This window comes from Protomyctophum bolini (genome assembly GCF_963924005.1).
Source record: "Protomyctophum bolini genome assembly, chromosome: 6".
Taxonomy (NCBI): Eukaryota; Metazoa; Chordata; class Actinopteri; order Myctophiformes; family Myctophidae; genus Protomyctophum; species Protomyctophum bolini.
The window spans coordinates 23,274,261-23,293,741 of record NC_137867.1 but is presented as its reverse complement, the minus strand read 5'-3'; the positions used below and the strand labels follow the sequence as shown (position 1 = coordinate 23,293,741).

The window sequence follows — 19,481 nt, the reverse complement described above, 5'->3', positions numbered from 1 at the left end:
AGTCACGTGTTAAGAAGAATCAGGAAGTGTGTGAATCAATAAATGGAGGGGGAAACATAGATATATATATAGAAAATCTATGGGGGGAAGACCTCAAGGGAAATACCACTCTCAAGTCTCATCCGTGGTATGTCTTTGATATTTGTTTTTCATTTTCAATTGAAAGCTCCCGATCCTTTCAGACTAGCAGCAGATGAGACTTGAAGAGAGGCATTTGTCTCAACTTTTCGACAATGTCAACTTCCACGACTGTCCAATTGACTTTACCTCGTTGCAACGAGGGCTCACGGAAGATTCGTTTTATTTACATGGTTGACCAAACATCGTTCAGGCTGTCAGAATGTCCAAACAAGGTGGGTAGACGATGTAGTATGCTTTACACTCGATTGATTAACAGTTTTCCGTGGCCCCTGTTGTCAGGCGGTCGCTAATTACTGCTTCAGCATCTGCGCACATATACATGAAAAACATATTAACCCTGTTTTTTTGTTTTTTTCAGGGTCCAGTTGTACCGCTATATTTAGGTGCTGATCTCTTCTTCAATACTGACATTCGCACAGAGAATCATCCCAGATATCATGCAAAATTTGCCAAGAAAGGATTGGCCACAAAAATCACATTTTCTTCAGGTAACCCAACTCCGATTTGGAGAGATTGACTATGACGATAACATGGTTTCAGAATTGCAATAACCAATTTAAGTTGTTTTCAATTTCATCATGTTTTCTAACAGCATTTAGGTTTCATGAGTTGAGAGTTCCATCTACCAGTAATAGCCTCTGGTTCTACAGCATCCAAGGACTGTTTCGAGTAGCATTTGAATTGTATAGCAGACGAGAACAACTTGAAGTGTTGCAGAATTTCCAGGTCAGATTATGCATATTTCTGCATAGCTTTGAAAATGATTTAATCAAAAACAATACATTTGTTTAATCAAATGGTAAATACTCTAATCTAACATTGTATATTCCCTCTTTAGGATGTATGGAAATCCCAAATACATGACGACCCTCTTCAGATGAGCTACAACCTCTGTGTACAGCGTGACCCCACAATTTGTAATAGCATGATGTATTATGAAAACGTGAAGGTCAAGCAGGTGTCACATTTTCAATTAGCTCAGGAAATGGTGTCTGTAAATCAGGTTGATACAGGTCTCTCTGGTGATACCTCAGTAGATCATGATTACTGTAACTTACCCGCTGAGGATTTGCAAAGAGAGCCTGCACCACTCAATTCATTTACCCTGAGACAAAAACTGCACAGCTTGGAGGAAAAATTTACTTGTATGAGTCAAGGTTGCACATGGCAGCCTGAGACTGTCTTCATGTTTCTGGACACTATTGATCACTATATAGATGGAAAACTGGACGAAAATGATGTGACTGAAACTGTGTTAGCACTACTGGAGGCCAAGCATTCACATTCAGTTTATTCAAGTCAACTGCTAAATGCTATAAGCCAGTGGCTTGGCCAGCAATTCCATACTGCAAACAGTAGTATCAGTCATCAAGTGGAGAGTTTTAAAGTACAGCATATTGAGCGAATCAGTGACCTTCCACCTGCAGAGGAACTTGTGACAGAGCTTTTTCCAGAAGCCATGCAAACACTGCTGCTTCATTGGATGGGCTTAAGTGAAGAGTCCAGTATAGAGAAGAGACACAGCGAGTACCCCATCCTACTCCTTATACTGGAGTTTGCAAACCACAACCTCATTACTGGTGTGGCTCATGTGCTGTACTCAAGTCTTATATGCAAGTAGGAGTCAGGATGAAGTTTGAGTAATAAATTCAGAGTAATTGTAGTCAAGTATCTGAAAATCTTTTTATTTACGTGTCAAGTTTGTATTGTAATGCATATATTTATTTCCCCTATCAGGTTCAACAGCTAATGAAACACTGTCTATCATCTGATTACAATATAAATCATTCATGCAGATGTTTGGCAATAGTCAAATAGTAATTGTGGTTGAATGTGGAGACATACAAAAGACCTTATACGACAGACTCATTTTAATTACATGAAAGTCTGATTACTTCTTTCCCCAAGTCCAAGCATATCCTTTGAAGCCAGTATTACAATCAAACAACTTTTCTATTCCAGAAAAAGTATGGATTCTTATGCTACATCGACTTAGGATCAAATTGAATAGCATTTTGGATTTTGGTAGATGAATGTAAACAAATATTAACTTGACCTAGACATGTTCCAAATTAAACAATCACTTTTAGTATAAAAAGAAAAAGCTATCACATATTTTCAAACTAATTGAGTTCAAACTGCGTCAGTCACTTAACTTTTATAAAGATGTACATATTACTAAACACTGAGACAAGCTCAGTATTTCACTATTTACATTAGAATGTTCCAAGATGTGAGATCTTTTGCTTCTAAATAAATTACAGATCAATGCAACATCCATGCAAGCTTGAGGGGCTAGCAGTGAGTTGTTGACCTATATGATTAGTCAAGAAAGTTAGAAACCAAAACAGCACAATGTTTGGCACTAGATGGCATCCATTCCACGTGAAAATGAGGACCCAAAACCAAGGCCCATTCCTCTCTGGGTGTGGGTCTGAGACCTGGCCATCTCATATTGAACGTCAAGGTTTCTAAACATCTCCTCTTGCTGTTGAAGAGTCTTCAAACCCTCCTCATTAAGTGGTTTTGCGGCTTCAGTTTCCTCATCTCCCTATAAATAAGACAATCTGTTAAGTCTGGGGAAATTCCATGGGTTATCAATTTTAAAAGTCTGAATGTGAAATGCCAGTATAATTAAAATGACTCTTGCGTACTTTGATACCCATTAGTTTGCGAAATTTAACATTTTGGTCCTTGTTTCCGAAGTTGAGCTTCTCCCACAATTCAGCAGTCTGCGATTTGTCCTTTAAGAAATATTGAGACAGTCAACATCAAAGACTGAACTATTAAATAGCCAGACATGCAGGGAGAACCACAGTACATAATAGGTGCTGGAACCAAGTAAATTCTTACCCCCTCTTTTTTCCCCTGCCATAGCTTTTTTCTCTTTTTCTCCTGCTCGGCGAACTTCATGGGGTTTACAGCAGAAGGGTTGTAATAGCTGGGTACAGCAATACCAGTCTCTGCTAACGTTTTGGCTTGAAGAGCTGCCATCTGTGCTGCCATGGCAATCTGAGGAGTTACCTGGGTTCCAGAGGCCAAGAGAGCTGCCACATTGAGAACAGGGTTGGTGGCAGCAGCTGCAGCAGCAGCAGCAGCAGCAGCAGCAGCCGCAACCACTGTGTCACACAGCAGAGGAGTGGCCACTAAAAAAACCAAACAAGATTAGGCAATGTCTACATTCTGGATCAAATGATACAAGTCTCCAAAACAGTGTTATTCACCTGCAGCTATCTCTTGTTGTTGCTGTTGCTGTTTCTCCATCTCCTTTTCTTTCTGCTCCTGTAGCTTTTTGGCCCTTTCCAATCTGAAAATCAGCATGAACAAGAAGTTCAAATTAGTCACCATTATTTGGAAATGAACGTATAATATACCAAAAAGGGGAATGAAGCCACACACACACGTGACTCTGAGCTGTTGCAATACCTTCTGGCCAGGGCCTCTTGTGCATCCATAGCTGTGTTTCTGCCTCGGAACGCTGGTGGACTCACAGACCTGCTCCGAGTCTTTCTGCGCACTTTCTCAATCCTCTTCTTTCGCTCCCTATTTCAAAAGACCCAAATGTCATCAACATATTGTTAAAAGACAAAGGAAAGGCAATAAAGTTATTCAAACGTGTGGCAAATGTTTCACAAACTCACCTGCTTTTACTACGGCTTTTGCTACGGTGCCTATGTTTGGTTCTGGAACCTGACCGAGACCGTGCCTTCCTCTTCCTGTCCCGGCTGCGTGACCGTGATCGCCGTTTGTCCTTACTTTTGCTGTGATGCCGCCTGGAAGCAAGGAATCACATAAATCATCATGGTAATTGGAAATCAATAACATGACAACATAGTCAGGCTAGAAAACCAAGTACCACACAAGCGGATTTCAGATCAAGTTGACAGTGTTTTTCCTGTGATCCCATTGGCCACTCTCTCCCCAGCGCTTTTAACACCGACTTCTCTCACCCGCAGCGAGAGGTTGCCATTGTCTTAAATATTGATTTACATTTCAATTCCCACTCAGCTATATAACTGGGAACGTGAATAAGTAATTGGGAATGTTTACTGAGATCTGATATGTAAAATCTTTATGACAAGAACTTATAAAACAGTGCATATCGGCTTAAATTAGGTACGCAAACGGGGTTTAGGAAATGTGCCGGCTGAGGAAATGCATGACAGCATTCGAAGCCGGTGTGAAACAGCCGATCACTGTAACGAGACCTACACGGTTATTAAACTATAGGAAGGAATTAATTTGGATAATGGTAATGGAGATATTGTAAAAGTTGTCACTTTATTAATCCCAAAGTTGGTTTTTAAGGTTTGGACTTCATTTGGAATAAAGTCTGCGATTTTATATGGCTATGGGCTGTGGCAATAATTAAAAAATAATGAAACACAGTCCCTCCCCAACCCATCCTTGTCCAATAGGCAGGGAATAGGAAGAAAGCTTGACCTGCAAAGCAACCGTTGCTAAACTATGTGGATTGGTATTGGGGGTGGGATTTAGTGAAGGGATAATTGTAGGGACCATCCGATGGTCACTACATTGCCACAGCGAAGCAAATCTATCCCATAATGTATTGCGCAAGCTTGCTCTTGAGAACACATGTACGCGTTTGCATACGTGCGCCACTTCTGCATGCATGCACTCAAACTCAGAAGAGGCAGAAAGAAGTTGAAACAGCGAAAGAAAACACAAATGTACTTTTTAAACATTTGTTTTCCACCCTCTTTTCTTCCCTGACGGACCTAGAGACAAATTATCTGTGCGTTTATTTGCAATTGTTTTATTTCTAATAAAACAAGTGTATTCATTTGCAATAGTATTACCAATCTGATTCATTGTATCACCCAGGCCCAGCAGGTTAGGAGAGGAATCAGTTGCTTGCTGTAGAATATATTTGCGAGAATCTTTATCACACATTATTTTATTTCATTGAATTGCGATAACTATATTAAAACCTCATTATGTAGGCCTAGATAGTAATTTATTGGACTGCTGTTTCGGTTAACACCAAACATCCGTACTCTCTCAAGCCAACAGGTTTGCTTCCAGCCTAGGGTCCTCCTACGTCTCACCAGACTGTCTGTGCGGTGTGCATGAGTCTGTCAAATTACTCTCAAGAGTAAAATTATTATTACAATTATCTGCATTACTTAATTTACAATAATTACAAACAATTCTGAGGCATGTTGTGCTGTGGAATAAAAACAGACAAACCAATCTGCATGCGCAAGTCAAGAGATTGGAATCAGCCACATTTGAGTCATAACCACACTTACCTACATGTTTTAACTACATTTGGTTATTAACTACACTCACTTTTCCCCTGAGTGTGACCTTGAGTGGCTGCGTCCCCTGGAGGGCTTCTTTTCTTTGCGTCCTCTCCGCTCCTCTCCATTCTCTGTTGAAAGTCTCTCCTTCCCCTTTTCGCTCTGCTCATACAGCTCATCTTGCTTCTTGGATGACTTTGAAGGCTTCTCAGGGTCCCGCTTTCGTGCCTGTAAGAAGAAGTTGTCTCTTTCAGGAAAATAGTGCAACAAAAAGAGTTAGTACCATGGCTTTCAGCAAATGATACTTAATACAGTTGACAGGTTGAAAATACCTTGTCACACTGAAAATCTATTTCCATAATGTATTTTCTATTTTAAACATGCTCATGAGTGAGATGTATATGTTACGCTTACTATGACTCCAGCATTATGAATGTGGGAATAATGTGATAATAATTCTGATTTTTGGTCAAATCGAATTACCAAAAGAAAAATAAATGAACAGTCCTGCACCCATTGGCGCTATGTGCCTTTGTCAAAGTACATAAAGGACATGAGCTAAACAAACCATAATGAAACTTTGGTTATTAAGTTAACCCATTTGACCAGTGAACCATTTATAAAAAGGAGGAAAGAGGTTTTTCTGAAATTCCTGTGTGGGAGCCCTGAAAACCAACCCTAACTCACCAAACAAACCAATGGAAAAGACAATTTTGTTTTAAAACACATCAATTACTGAACTGTAAAACCCACCTCTGTGATATTCCATTCCACAATAAAGTGCCACAGGAGTCAACACCTATAAATCTGTTGATGCTCTGTTCTTATGCACCAGCTGAATCATTATTCTATTTCCTGCTCAACAGGATTTCACCTTGTTTTCCAAACTACGTAATTAACTAAACATTAGCAGAAAACTAAAGCATGGGCGGTTTTGTCATTTTGTCAACGATCAGCTGCGAACGCCTCCGTGTCATTTAGCTGTTGCTATATATATATATATATGTTGTTGGGCAGAAACCTCTTATCTTCATATTCTAACGTTGTGTATTTTTCGTGAAATAAAATGTGATCATACATACAGCATCACATAAAAGTATCAAATGTAGCATATCCACAAGTTCGAAACGCAGGGCAAAGCAACGTATTTTGAGCTTGTAGATCTGCTAATTATGATCCTGAAAAGGTTTCAACCCAACCGACAAAAACGTTCTGAAAACTTTTCAGATTTAGAACGCGATTTTAGAATCAGCCTCAGGTCTTGTGGGTTAAAGATCCATGAGATTAAAGATGTGCTATTTGTTTATTCGTATTAGCTGAAAGTGTCTTAATGCCCATCCATAGCTGTAAAAGAAACAATAGTTAATTCCAAATTGTTTAATTAATTTTGTAAAAAAAAAAAGAGGCAAATATGAGTTTGAATGGCTGATAGTTACCTGTCCCAGTAGTAGGCATATAATTTTGCTATGTCAGCAGGGTCTTCTGTTCAGTCTCTTCGTGCATTAGCACGCTGAGTATGATTTATTGTAGAAATGTTATCATGTGATATACACACAAGATTTTAACAAAAAAAAAAAAAAAAAAAAAAAGTCTACTCTTCACCATGTAAAATGGCTACAATTAGTGACAGATATCCAAGGAGGAAACCTTCCTTTGAGACATGTCAACAAAAGGATGGCAAAAAGGGCATCTTTCCATGTGAATAAGGCCCTCTGGAAACCTATAATTCTTTAGCTTTTATTCTATACATTTAACCAGATGAAATATACTTACCACAATCTAAAATTATCAAAACTATCGATAAGCACTGAAGATTTGCATGAAAATGAAATCACGAATTACCTCTTTGCTCCTGCTGCGACTTCGTCTCTGCTTCTTGTCACCTGTACATGTAAGTAGACAGACATTTTGAGAGATGTACCAAACTTAAACCTTAGTTTAGTACATCAAAATAATTTCCCCAGTGATTCTGTGTAGGAAAATTTACCAAGTCCTCCTAGCTGATAATATTGAAAGGCCTATTTAAAAAAAATCCCTTCAGTGGTTTAACATGTCAGATCGATGAGATGCAAGAGTGCAGTCTAGCCAACACCAACTCTGGACTCCTGAATCGCTGACCTCCACACTCTAGCATCATGGTCTTGTGCTCTGTGTCAGATCAATAGTCAGATTAATCTTCAAGTTTGATATACATTTCAACTCCCAAAAAGGGCAAACAAATTAAGTACTACTTACGTTTTCTGTCCCTGGACCGTGACCGTGAACGTTTTCTGTCCCTGGATCGTGACCGTGAATGGTGGTGTTTGGAGCTTCTGGGTGACTTGGAGGACTCTGTACTGTGTTTCTTTCTGTGATGTGCAGGTGAGCTTGTTTTGGGCAGGTCAGCGGAGTCCTCGCCGCTTGCCTAGAAATAATGGGTATGAGTTAAGTTATGCACTGCATTTTATCCAGATAGCAGTAGCCTACATGTATGCATGTACCCTAATATAATTAGGTTTTTAGACAACTGCCATGTTCACAGCTGTACTTGTATTGGTGACACAAGCGTGACTGCGTGGATGCACCCTCTAACAAATTAATTTCAAAAAATATATCAGATATCTAAGACAAGTATGTAACTGTTATTTGTGTAAATGTTTATTAACAGTCCAGTCAAATTAAATTTGTATTTTAGTTAGCTTTATTCAGGACCTCTGGAGTCTAGAACCCATTCATGTGTCTAGTAATGGGGATCCTTTAACATAAACCCCTAGTTTTCTCTGTAGACAACATGCCGTTGAGCAATGAGCATAAAACAAAAAAGGCAGCATTCTCATACACATTCATAAACATTACACATTCGTGATTCAAGTAAAAATGAAAGCCTTAATATCATAAGAAAGCTGTTGATTGTTTATTTTATTGTGTGGCTTACCATTATTATTTATTAGACCAATATCTAATAGGCCTAACGGTGACCTAAGGGATTTATTGTCAGTTAGCCACGCAAGCTATCAAAGGAAATCTCCGTTGGCATAAATAGAATTCCAGATATTAAATTGTTTTGTACAACAGATTGGTTGTTTATATAAGACTATCGTTCAAAAGTAGCGTTGGTACATAACGTTTGCTGTCAAATTCGACTGAGTAGCTAGTAATTAGGTATGCTAGTGTTGTGCTTCTAGGCTAGCAGAAGGACGAGTCGGTGGCCATCTTTATGAACCTAACCTAGACATCTAAATATAATCAACGAGCTTACGTCGACTTGATGCTGCTAATGGTCTTATAGTCATGCATCTTTGGAATATTTTTCTCTAACATTACTCACCGACATATTGACTTTGAGGTAGACTCTATACGTAAGGCGTCTGTTCTTTGTTTTGGTTAATCCTGAATGGGTCGGGTACAAACGAAGTGATTCTGATTCTGGACGACAAAGCTAGTAGCTTACTGTAGCTAGTCGTTCGTTGTGTAGCTCAGTCAGAGCGGATGTGTGGGCCTTGTGGTTGTGGGTTGCCAGATTGGTATCTCTGACATCGCCCGCATGCAAGTTTCTCTCCAGAAAAATAAGTATGACTATATCCGTATAACTCAAAAGTTAGGAAAAAAAGAAGGAAAAAAAACTAATCCCACCACCCTCTATTTTTCAAATGTTGTTTTATGCAATCCATATTCAGTGGCAATTTATTAAAACAGTGCCCCTTTCCCTTATGTTTTCCCACTATACTTTTAAAAGTGCAGAATGTGATTTTGTTAAAAATTAACAAATAGCTCAGTTGAGTGGATGTGTGGGGCTGCCTGTGGGCCTTGTGAGTTGCCAGATTGTTATCACATCTCCAGCAAGTTTCTCTCCATAAAAATATCTAAAAAGTTATTTGAAAAAACCCACCACCCTGTATTTTTTCAAGGGCTGTTTTGTGTAATCCATAGTCATTTCAGTGGCAATAAACAGTGAACTGAATGACATGGTGACGTATGATGACCATCCATGTAGTCATTTTACTGACAAGTTGGAGATCAAACTTAAAAAGGTTATCTTTGAAAAACAAAGAAGGGTCCTGCACACTGTCAGAAAACAACAAAAATGTTGCTCTTAATAAAGAGAGAGCCAGTGTGCGGGACCCTTCTTTGTTTTTCAAAGATAACCTTTTTAAGTATGCTTTATTGCCCTACGCACCTGTCACTAGCCTTCTGAGGTGTGCATCGGCCTTTTGCTAAAAAGTTGGAGGTCAAGAAATTCAACAGAAAAAGAAAAATATAAATATAGTCAATGGACCATTGGTTGAGAAACAGTATGTATGTATACACATGGGATGCATTGCATAGCAAGTGTTACAAAAGCACAAATCTTAGTCCATATCCCCACTCAACACAACAGTGGTCCCCAGGTTGATTCTAAGTCAGGGTGGTGGTCCCTCGTTCACAATCAGTTGAAAACCCCTGGCCTATATACATATAGGGATAGCCTGCTACTAGGGCTCAAGTGGTTACATGCAAACAAAGTCTAAAGTGTAATAACAGATTGCCTGAGTTCAGGCAAAGTCTGAAGTGTAACGCAACAAAGATATTGGGCCTCATTTACAGAAATGCCTATAACAATACCATCTGATGCACAGCGGCCCCTTTTCCACTGGTTGGGAACCAGTTCAGTTATGTTTGGTTCTTAGTCCATGAGCCAGCTAGAGCTCCAAAATTAATTATGAATTGATTGTGCAAAACCATAACTATATTAAATTGTTAATAGGGTCAATATAAGTAAATGAATACCTTCCACAGAAGTAGCGTTTTCATATGTATCACACATTTTGTAAATTTCACCTACAGTAGGCGTGATAGGTGAATAGGTAAACATGTAATTAATAGTTATCACCATGAAACTTCCCCAGTTGATTACCTACATGAAGACAATGATTTATTCTTGTATTACAATTTTTCTGAAATTGGACATTTAAATATGCAAATTAGGCAATATATAGGGAAAATATGCAGAAAATATGAAAAAGCTACTACTGTGGAAGGGTTATCATATATTAATTTACTTATATTGATCCTATAAATACACAATTTAATATAGGTAAGGTTTTGCCCACTCAATTCATAATTAAAGTTCCAATTTTAGAGGACTGGCTCATGGACTAAGAACCAAAAAAAACCTGTACCGGTTCCCAACAATCCCAAGAATGGAAAAGGGGCCAGTATGTACTCAATCATGTAAAAGTATGGTAATTTACCATGGATTTCATCAACTGGCTTACCAGAGTCAAAATACATAATACAAATATGGACAAACACAATACGTATGCAGCAGTTCAGTAGGCTTTATTAATTAGCAAAATGTAATTTCAAACACAGCCAAAGGTGACAGTAACAGATTTAACCTCCATTCCACGTTTGCATTGTTCATTTAGTTTGTCATTTTGTTACAACATAACAGACAACACTCACTTCCTGTTTGCCTGCTTGGCCATTACAGTAATATATAAGAACATGACTGATAGAGAGCTGGAGAATAGGAGCAATTACATATATTGTAGAATTATCCATTTAATAGAGCAAAATTATATGAACATGTGTAAGTAAAGTTAGGCAATCATCAGCCACTGTAGTATTCTACAACCGCATTGAATGACAAAAATAACACTTTTTAAATTTAAAAAAACTGAAAAAACGGACGCAGCATGCCACATTTTACTTAAAAGCTGCTATTTTTGCAAAGCGATGTAGTCAAACAAAGTATAAATTCAGTTTTACAGCACTAACAGGATATGGCTGAACTGAATATCCTTTGAATTATGTAGATTATGGCTCCCTTATGCTGGAATTCCAATGTAGGTACACGACAATGTTTTACTATAATCCCCCTTTCTTTGAGTGCTTTACCCTATGCCTATGGGAAGAAGCTCTTTGATCAAAACACTTTTCCTACAGTGTCTTTGCAGTAGACCTACTAGAACTTATAATTTACTGTTGTATAATTATAAATGTAAAATGAGGCACCATTAATAGTATATAGCTCCATTGACTCTACAATGAGTGTCTCAGTTAATTTAGAAATTAAATATTTCCAAAAAGTGAGATATTTTGCTTTGAAAAGAAATCCTTCATCTTTCCGTCACAATTCAAGATTGCTTTAACAAAGCAGTGCATTAGACTTCTAAAAAGAGCCATCATTCAACTCTGAGTACATCGGGAGAGGAAGGCAACATACAACATACACAAACGCAAATGATAAACAAATGATCTTATAGGAAAAGGTATATCAAAATAAAGGTAGTGGGTTGCACACACCAAGACTGCAGTTCAAATAGTTTATTTCATATTTGAACAAATAAGGACAAACGTTTCAGCTATCCAGCCTTCATCACTGATGAAGCTATTTTGCTTCATCACAGTGATGATAATTTGTGACTATTGTGTTTCCGTGTGTCTTAGTAAAGCGGCAAACATGTCTTTTACAGGTGATAAAGTTTGAGAAGCCATATATGCAGAACTAACGTAGCCTACTATAATAAATAAATCAATGGGCAAAGGTGCCATTCCAAAATCTATACAAGAGTAAATCTGTCCCTGGGAAGGGAGAAGAAATAGTTAGAATCTATTAAAAAATAAACAATATTCATAAAATAGTAATTATCTCTCTCAAGAAAAGTCTCCACTGAATGATATGATTGAACTTAGAAGCAATGTACTTAGTCATAGGGTAGCACAAATTTGAGCTCTACTCTTCCCATAAATACATCAAGAGTAGCTTAATTAACCCTCACTTAGGCATTCCTTATCAAGTTCCAGAAGCTGTAATGTGACCATGTTGATGATTCAGCTATAGCGTGTGAGCAAAGACACAATCTTGTAACATAAATTACAAGTATAGTGACTGATTTCATTACATGCATTTAACAATTCACAATATGAATTAAAGTCTGAACATTCCCAGAAATATTGAACCACAAAATTTGGATGGACTTCAGACTCCCCCACCCCTTATCAGTGCTTATGATTTGTATACCTAGAAAGTCTTAGTGATTACAAGTCTATTAAATCAAGATTAGCCAGTGAAAAATGCTACATAAAGCTTGATTGGTCAAATGTTATGTATAATAGAGAATTCCCAGGAATTCCCCTCCCATCCGGTGCTGTCTCTATTATTTATATATCTATGCTCAAAACGAGTGGAAGCGTGTAGGGCGAGGAGCTGGTTTTAAAAAGGGGGTACATATAGATTTTATGTGACTTGAGGGGCAACATTGTGCCAATTAAAGAATCAAAACAAATAATACTGATGTAAGAAAATAGTTGGTCATATACATCAGTGGAGTCCACAGTGTGCTTGTCCTCAAAGTCAGATTGGACCTTCCATTCCAGAGATAATGGGCAAAACATCTTGAAAACGGCAATACAATTTGGTAATGTTAAATAAGGCTGAAAGAAGGCTGAGTTGTTTGTGTTTTGTTCACAGCACACATGACGAGACCAATGATATTTGATATTGACGAAATAAAATAAATGCAATGCATTTGTGTGCGACTTTAATATGGTCCGAAAGCACATTACGACAGGTAGGAGATGTAGTTGGCCCTTGGGTATTATCATATTTTCAAATTTGGCCCCCTTTGAAAAAGGTTTGGACACCCCTGATATACATGAATTCAGTTTTGGGTTTACAATCATGGGCAAGTGAATTTTCATAACTAAAATAAACAACAAACTTAAATATAAACTACCGGTAAGACAAACAAATCACCTATTTAAAAAGAAATTATGGGCAGTGATCAGACAGTTTGTGACTAAAAGTCCTAGCAGCAGGGATGTTACATTTCAAATTGATTTAATTAAATTAAAATAGTGAGAGAAAACATGGAAAGACCTTTGATATTAACTGTAACATTTGTCAGTAATACATCAATCTGTCAGTCACTCTGGTGTCCATCTCTTAAGTTCCAAACATTAATGCCCAGATATAAACATCTTCCCTGCCAAAACAAATAACACACAAGACTTAATAAGTAACATATTTGACCTTGGTGAGATAGCACTCACGGAAAGGGCACTGACGGTAAAAGAGCAAAGCTCCGAATGGGATAAGCAGTGGGGCCGAGTGTTCATGGCCCAGCCTTGCCTTTCACAATAAAAGACATACCATCATCTCCCCTAACAAGGTCCATTCAAACACTTTCCCATACTAACACAGATTTAAAAGATTGACAAGCATATGAACAGGATATCTAGTTCAGAAGTTATCTATTCATACTACAGTCATTGCCCAAGAAAATCTGAATGGGAATGTGTAAAAATAGGAAAACAAAGGGGAAATGATAATCAAAGGGCATCCTAATGAGGTAATGTGGTGAGATTGTACAGAACTCAAAACCATCCATGAATTCAAATGGTTGCCTGCAGTGAAAAGAAGAATGCTTCCTCCAGCAAGACTTAAGACAAAATTAGAAAAAAGTAAAAGTAAAAAAAGAAAATGGCAGTTGATGGATTCATCACTATAGACAAGGTCCTTACTTAATGATCAAGTGAGGGTTGTGCATTGATTAGTGTGTATTTTGTTTTGCATATGCGTGAAAAAAGCTCAAGAAAGAGTCATCGGTCAGTGACCGTTGATTATCGTTTGTGATGATGAAGACGACGACTCAGTGGGTGTGGTTGATGTGTTGTGGGCTGTGGTGAAGAAGTTGTCCTCCTTCAGCTTGAGATGCTCTGGGAGCTCACACTTTGCCTTGGCCTCCTCTATGTCATTGTTTATTGCCACTATTAGTTCTTCTGTTTCATAAAATAAAAAAAAAGGATGGAGAGAAGGAAACAAGTGATAATGTCATGTAGAAAATGTTGAATAGATGAGCAGGGAAAGACAGGAGTGTAAAGTTCTGTAAACAAGAGGTACGACATTTTAGATTAGAGCAAAGGATGGTGACAGAATTAAAGAGGAGATGGAGGGAAGAGAGAGAGGGATCAATTGAATTTGAGAGGAAGGAAACAATCCAGATGGACAGAGGGGATAATGGAGACAATATGAAAAAAGACCAGGGAAGGCAGAAAGGAAGGAGATGACTGTTAAGATTGAATTTGGGTGGCCTTCATTTGAGTTATAAATCTTACCAAGTGAGTTGTAGCTCCTCTCAGGACGAATGTAACCTGCCATTACAACACTGAGAATCTGTCCATAAAAGTCGTCTTTGAATGTGTGAATCACATGCGTCTCCTGTGATGAAAAACACAATGCATTTTTTAAAGTTTATAGAGGCACTAATTGTAACTCTTTTTGACTCCATTTTTCAAAATGCACCCAATACCTAATCACATGCACATCAACAGTAGGTGCCAGTTTTTTTCTTTTTTCTTAATTTTTCTCTTTTTTAAAGGTAGAGCCCCCACACCAGCTTAAAAGTAAAGAATTACTTTGTTGAGTGTCTAGCTCATTAAAGTGATCCTTTGAATAAATTCCTAGCATCAGGGAATTGGGATACTGAAGCCAAAAAAGTGCTACTACTGCTCTAACCTAATCGTAAATGTATTTGTGGCTTTACACAGCTGTCTTACTGGACAGAGCGGAACGGAAGTATCGAGGTGGCTGCACCGACAATTAATCCGTCCCTCGGGGAGAATTTTTCCTCTGAAGGCGCGTAGTCGCATACATTACACACAGAAAAATAGAATGTGCAGAGCTTACGCAAAACCTGCGCACCGCACCAACACTCGGTGTAGCCGAATCAGGTTCCATTGATTATAGTGGCAAGACTGTTGACCAAGAAGGCTGTTTATTCCCAACCACTTATTGGGGTAAATGAACAGCATTTTAATTGGGAGAGGCAATTGGCTAAGTTTTCAATTCCTTACATTATTCGGATTGTTTTGTTACACATAGTAACAAATTATCAAACAAACAAACAAAGTCTGCATTGTGTAGGTTTAAAGATGATTATTTCTGTTTAAGCTAAATGTTCCCGACTGAGTTTACTTAACTTGTTGAGCATGAAACACTGTAATCACAGTGAACAATTGTCATGTTATAACTAACCATGGACTTCTTTGTGTTTTTGTAATAAGGGTTCCAACCGATGCTCATCACCATTTTGTGGATGTCTCCGTTATCTATGCATGCCCAGCCATAGTAAATTCCTGTGCAAATATCTGCAGGTAGATGTTCCACCACTGAGTCCGGGAAGTTTGCTGAAGGGAGATAAAATAGGGGCGAGTGAAAGTGAGATACTTGTCAAATACAATTATAAATAATATAAAGAATTATAAACAAATTCAATTCATCAATCTATGAGTTTTTTCAGTGACTTGCTAATTGCCAAATGTAATGTTATACTTCTGTAATTCCTGTTAAGTCATGCAAGTAATGTGGGGTATTTCAGCCAAGTGGCAGAGATATTGAATTTGAGTATGTCCGTTTCTGTGTATCTGTCTAAACTCTAAAGCTAATCTTGCAAACTACTCTGCCAAATGTCAATCTGCGTCATCATTCTTGTGTCTGCCTGGCAGCAGGCCAATTCTCAATTTGTTTTGGCAACTACTATGTCTTTATTTTATTTTGTTAAAATTCCCTTCCCTTCAGGCTTCCCACCAGGCTGGCCAATCACAATCCCACTGGATTTGTTAATGTATTGGAACTAGCCAATCACAGACATACAAGTTCACAGATTCTCTCTCTCACACACGTCACACACACACAGTGTATCCCATGTTTGTAACCACTTTTTCACCCGTTGCCACTTGCCTAAGCTATCCCACTGCTACTCTCCCTCCGCCAACCTGGGGAGAGCCCCGAATTGAGCTCATGCTTCCTTCAATGCGGAGGAGTGAGCAGGCCACTTCATATCACCTGACAATGCTGACATGGGGGAGTTTCCCCAGTAGGACGTAGCACGTGGAAGGAAGAACACGTTATTCCAACCTGTAGTGCCCAAGTCCTATACTTGGGTGCAACTGGATGCTGACAGCTAGGGGTTTAAGGTTTAGACATGTGCAGAAGAACTGATGTCCAAAACGTTTCCATAGAGTAATACAATTATATTTATTCTCCGTCCAAAGTCCTATACTTCAGTAAAAAAATACAATAAAATAAACAAATGCAGACAAACGCATACAGACCACCAGCCTAACAAACAGTCAAAAACTGTATACCTCCCATCAGCAAAACCTGCGCTCAATCAGGGACAGGGTAAACAAAAAAGGTGTGTGTGTGTGTGTACGCATGTTCTGTGTCAGGCATGAGATGCAAGACACAATATATTGAACTGCCAGTGGAGAGAGTGGGTCCAGTCAGTTAACAAATTCATGGACATGGACTAAATGGCTGGACTCCAGGTATGAACCCAAACTGTCTGTCTGTGACTAGTCTGTGCAACTTTCCATAGCACTCTTCACATTTTGAATTATGATTCACTGTCTTGACAACTGTAGTTATAACACAGTAGGCCTAAATCATGAGATGACGGTTATCTTTATGGTAACAGCTGTTGTCTTCATTGTAACTGCTGTTATAATCAATGCTCATTAGGCTAAGAAAGTTCAAGCCTAATCTATTTTTCGTTGCGCGATGGCGTTGAGTCGAGCTGATAACATCCACAGGTGTGTGTTTATTGCGTGGCGGGGTGCGGCTGTCCAAAAAAACAACACAGAATTGATTCAGACAGTGTATGCTCATAAAAACTTTAAATATTTTAATTACATATACACACACACACACACACACACATATATATATATATATATATGTTCATGTTCGAGAATGTGAATAGAATCTTGTAGTCTGTGATGCCTTCAGATTATCTGCTAAAATGATCGTGTCAGATACAGATTATCCTATAGTTGTAGTGTGTGACGCTACCAGATTACAAAATCGCTTACAATCGTAAAAAATCTTACAGTGTTAAGGCTAACTTAGAACGGGGTGCATACGTTGGTTAGAAATACTAACAGTCTGACAGACATTAGTCCGACAACACTGTCGCTTCAGACATGCGTTGCCGGTTACAACCAACACGTGGCAGGTTAAAACTCACCCATGCTCCCAACATGCGTGGTAGGTTAAAACCTGTGGCCTGTGAGGTTAGGTTTATGGCTTGTACACTACACACTGCACGATATTTACTCCGATTATGCTGTCAGGGAAGCATTTTTGGCCGACAAAACCCTGATCTGACGCAAGATCAGGCTTTGATTGCAGATGTTTTGCTCGCCGTCTGTGAAAGGAGCTGCGAGTGTTTCTGAATATCTAGCAGGTTTGACATTTGGCTGCCTCGCCGACTGGAGATCTTACACTTACAGTATGAATGGGGTTGCGACAGCGTCCGGAGAAGGCCTGTATTACAGCCAATGAGAGCACAGGAAAGCTGTGCTCACAGACAGAAAGTCAACATGTCTGTTTGTATCGATAAATGATATATAACCTTTATTCCGTACGTATATATACAGGTGTCATACTCATAGGTAGCTATATTAGCCTAATATTGCTGTTAAATAGTCTATAAAACCAACACATCTCACTTGAATAATGTTGAATAATATTAAAACACAAACATTTGGACCACCGTGTGTGTGTGTGTGTGTGTGTGTGTGTGTGTGTGTGAGACAAATAAAAATAAAACATAGGTTGGGTGCTGGGGGAAAAGCAGTAAAGATGTAAGATTTTTCTTTTTTTTAAGTCACCGATTTATGCCACCAAGTGTAAAAGTGTAATGTTGTTTACTTTTGCCCCCCTTACAAAAAAACACCATTAAAAAAAAGGGGAAAACTTTGAGGTATTGCCAAGAAGCATTGTTACAACAAGAGACATAAGATAATTTATCATGGTGGTTATGTCTGGCTGCAATGCTTCTTGGCAATGTGTAAAATCTCCCAAAATTCAATGTTTTAAACACACACGGTAAATTAAACCTACAGTGAGACAGTGAGTGTACAAAGAAGATGCACACACGTGTGATGACACACGTCACACTACTGCAGTAGTGTCATAAATAAGGACAGTAATAATCTATTCTACAGTGAATAAAAAGAGGAATATATATATATAAAAATGTATATATATAAAATGATAAAATCGTGACATGCATTCGTGTGCTCCCCCACCCCCACTCCGCACACACTTATTTTACATTGCATTGTTGTCGAGGTGACACACCAAGCTGAGAGCTCTGCTGCCTCGGATGACCTCGCAGGTTTCTGCCAAGTGAAATGACGCACGTTGCGTCATTCACAACAAAACGTTTTGCTTGTAAATTACGTTACGTTTGGTTAGCATCACATCTTTACTAGAACAACTTGCTGTACATTGTGCCTATTTTGAGGTAGATGTTAATAGGCGCCAGACAGCTGTTGTCAAAGAGCATATTATCAAAAATAAACCCACTTACCAGTAGGAATCCCAAGTTCTTTACTTCCTCTCCCGAATCCTCGGACCACCTCTCCCCGGCAGAAGTACGGAAGACTCCTCATGTCTCCTGTATCGAGGCTTCTCTTCGATTTACACTTAACAGAGGCAGAGCAAATAACCTCAATGTCGTTGGCAGACTGCCTGTGTAAACACGGTTTGTTGCCGTAATAGAGATCAGAGTTCGCCCTTGTGTTTGGCTAGATCACGAGCTAACTTTATTTTGAGTGAGTGTCACCCGGTGCCACCACCAACTAAGCTAGCGAGCTAAAGCCAACTATGCTATCCTAATTTCCTTATTCTAAACAGTGGGGAGAGTGCCCGTTATACTGTACAGAAACGCTACACAAACAAAATATCCTCTCTGTCACGTCGGTTCACCCACTGGCTGCTAACAAACAAACACCTCGCATTTTGGGCTAGAGTGAGATGATGCTGCGATTTGAACTGAAATAACGTACCGGTAGGTTACATTAGTGTTAAGATCCCATAGTCCAGAGGGAAGGTCGCGCCCCTCCAGGCTATGTGACCATTGGCTAGTTGGTCGAGGCTATCCAATCGCAGTCCAAGTGTGGTTACGTATGGGCTATGGGTTGGGCCAGTTTAGAGCCATTAAGAAAGAGAGTTACGACAGTCCATTGTAAACTTTCATTGTAAACGGAAAATGCGACTCGTCACTCATGAGTCATGAGCCAGCACTTTCGTGTAGTTCCAAC

The 19,481-nt window shown here is 38.8% G+C and overlaps 3 protein-coding genes across 5 annotated transcripts; 1 reads left to right on the top strand and 2 right to left on the bottom strand.

Annotated features, from left to right (window-relative positions):
- The first annotated feature begins 54 nt into the window (after positions 1-54).
- On the top strand, positions 55-1,785 carry LOC308317725 (uncharacterized protein). The gene is made up of 4 exons (XM_080766994.1): positions 55-353; positions 500-629; positions 734-867; positions 980-1,785. The coding sequence occupies exons 1-4, from the start codon at positions 234-236 to the stop codon at positions 1,760-1,762; spliced, it is 1,167 nt and encodes a 388-aa protein (XP_080623120.1). The 5' UTR covers positions 55-233; the 3' UTR covers positions 1,763-1,785.
- Positions 1,786-1,810: 25 nt separating this feature from the next.
- Positions 1,811-8,848, bottom strand: rsrc2 (arginine/serine-rich coiled-coil 2). 2 transcript variants are annotated; one of them, XM_080766992.1, is made up of 10 exons: positions 8,713-8,848; positions 7,641-7,809; positions 7,248-7,288; positions 5,455-5,633; positions 3,783-3,914; positions 3,568-3,684; positions 3,366-3,448; positions 2,995-3,287; positions 2,796-2,885; positions 1,811-2,692 (listed from the first exon to the last, which is right to left on the bottom strand). In XM_080766992.1, the coding sequence occupies exons 1-10, from the start codon at positions 8,716-8,718 to the stop codon at positions 2,507-2,509; spliced, it is 1,296 nt and encodes a 431-aa protein (XP_080623118.1). In that variant the 5' UTR covers positions 8,719-8,848; the 3' UTR covers positions 1,811-2,506. The 2 variants fall into 2 exon arrangements, with proteins under 2 accessions (XP_080623118.1, XP_080623119.1); XM_080766993.1 differs by having other exon boundaries at positions 7,671-7,809.
- Positions 8,849-10,690: 1,842 nt separating this feature from the next.
- On the bottom strand, positions 10,691-19,241 carry rfk (riboflavin kinase). Of its 2 annotated transcripts, none has more exons than XM_080766698.1 (4): positions 18,749-19,241; positions 15,406-15,557; positions 14,487-14,589; positions 10,691-14,150 (listed from the first exon to the last, which is right to left on the bottom strand). In XM_080766698.1, the coding sequence occupies exons 1-4, from the start codon at positions 18,828-18,830 to the stop codon at positions 13,978-13,980; spliced, it is 510 nt and encodes a 169-aa protein (XP_080622824.1). In that variant the 5' UTR covers positions 18,831-19,241; the 3' UTR covers positions 10,691-13,977. The 2 variants fall into 2 exon arrangements, with proteins under 2 accessions (XP_080622824.1, XP_080622825.1); XM_080766699.1 differs by having other exon boundaries at positions 14,102-14,254.
- Between the last annotated feature and the right edge of the window lie 240 nt (positions 19,242-19,481).

What these genes read in the sequence shown, in the direction of transcription:
- rsrc2 (XM_080766992.1), bottom strand. An exon ending in AGGTCACACTCAGGGGAAAA is followed by an intron (nt 3,915 to 5,454) that starts GTGAGTGTAGTT and finishes CCTTGCTTCCAG; the next exon opens with GCGGCATCACAGCAAAAGTA. An exon ending in AAAAGCCGTAGTAAAAGCAG is followed by an intron (nt 3,685 to 3,782) that starts GTGAGTTTGTGA and finishes CTTTTGAAATAG; the next exon opens with GGAGCGAAAGAAGAGGATTG.
- LOC308317725 (XM_080766994.1), top strand. Translation starts at nt 234, where the DNA reads ATGTCAACTTCCACGACTGTCCAATTGACTTTACCTCGTTGCAACGAG. An exon ending in AAAAATCACATTTTCTTCAG is followed by an intron (nt 630 to 733) that starts GTAACCCAACTC and finishes GTTTTCTAACAG; the next exon opens with CATTTAGGTTTCATGAGTTG. An exon ending in AAGTGTTGCAGAATTTCCAG is followed by an intron (nt 868 to 979) that starts GTCAGATTATGC and finishes TTCCCTCTTTAG; the next exon opens with GATGTATGGAAATCCCAAAT.
- rfk (XM_080766698.1), bottom strand. Translation starts at nt 18,830, where the DNA reads ATGAGGAGTCTTCCGTACTTCTGCCGGGGAGAGGTGGTCCGAGGATTC. An exon ending in AGAACTTGGGATTCCTACTG is followed by an intron (nt 15,558 to 18,748) that starts GTAAGTGGGTTT and finishes ATCTCCCTTCAG; the next exon opens with CAAACTTCCCGGACTCAGTG. An exon ending in AAAACACAAAGAAGTCCATG is followed by an intron (nt 14,590 to 15,405) that starts GTTAGTTATAAC and finishes TTTTCATCACAG; the next exon opens with GAGACGCATGTGATTCACAC.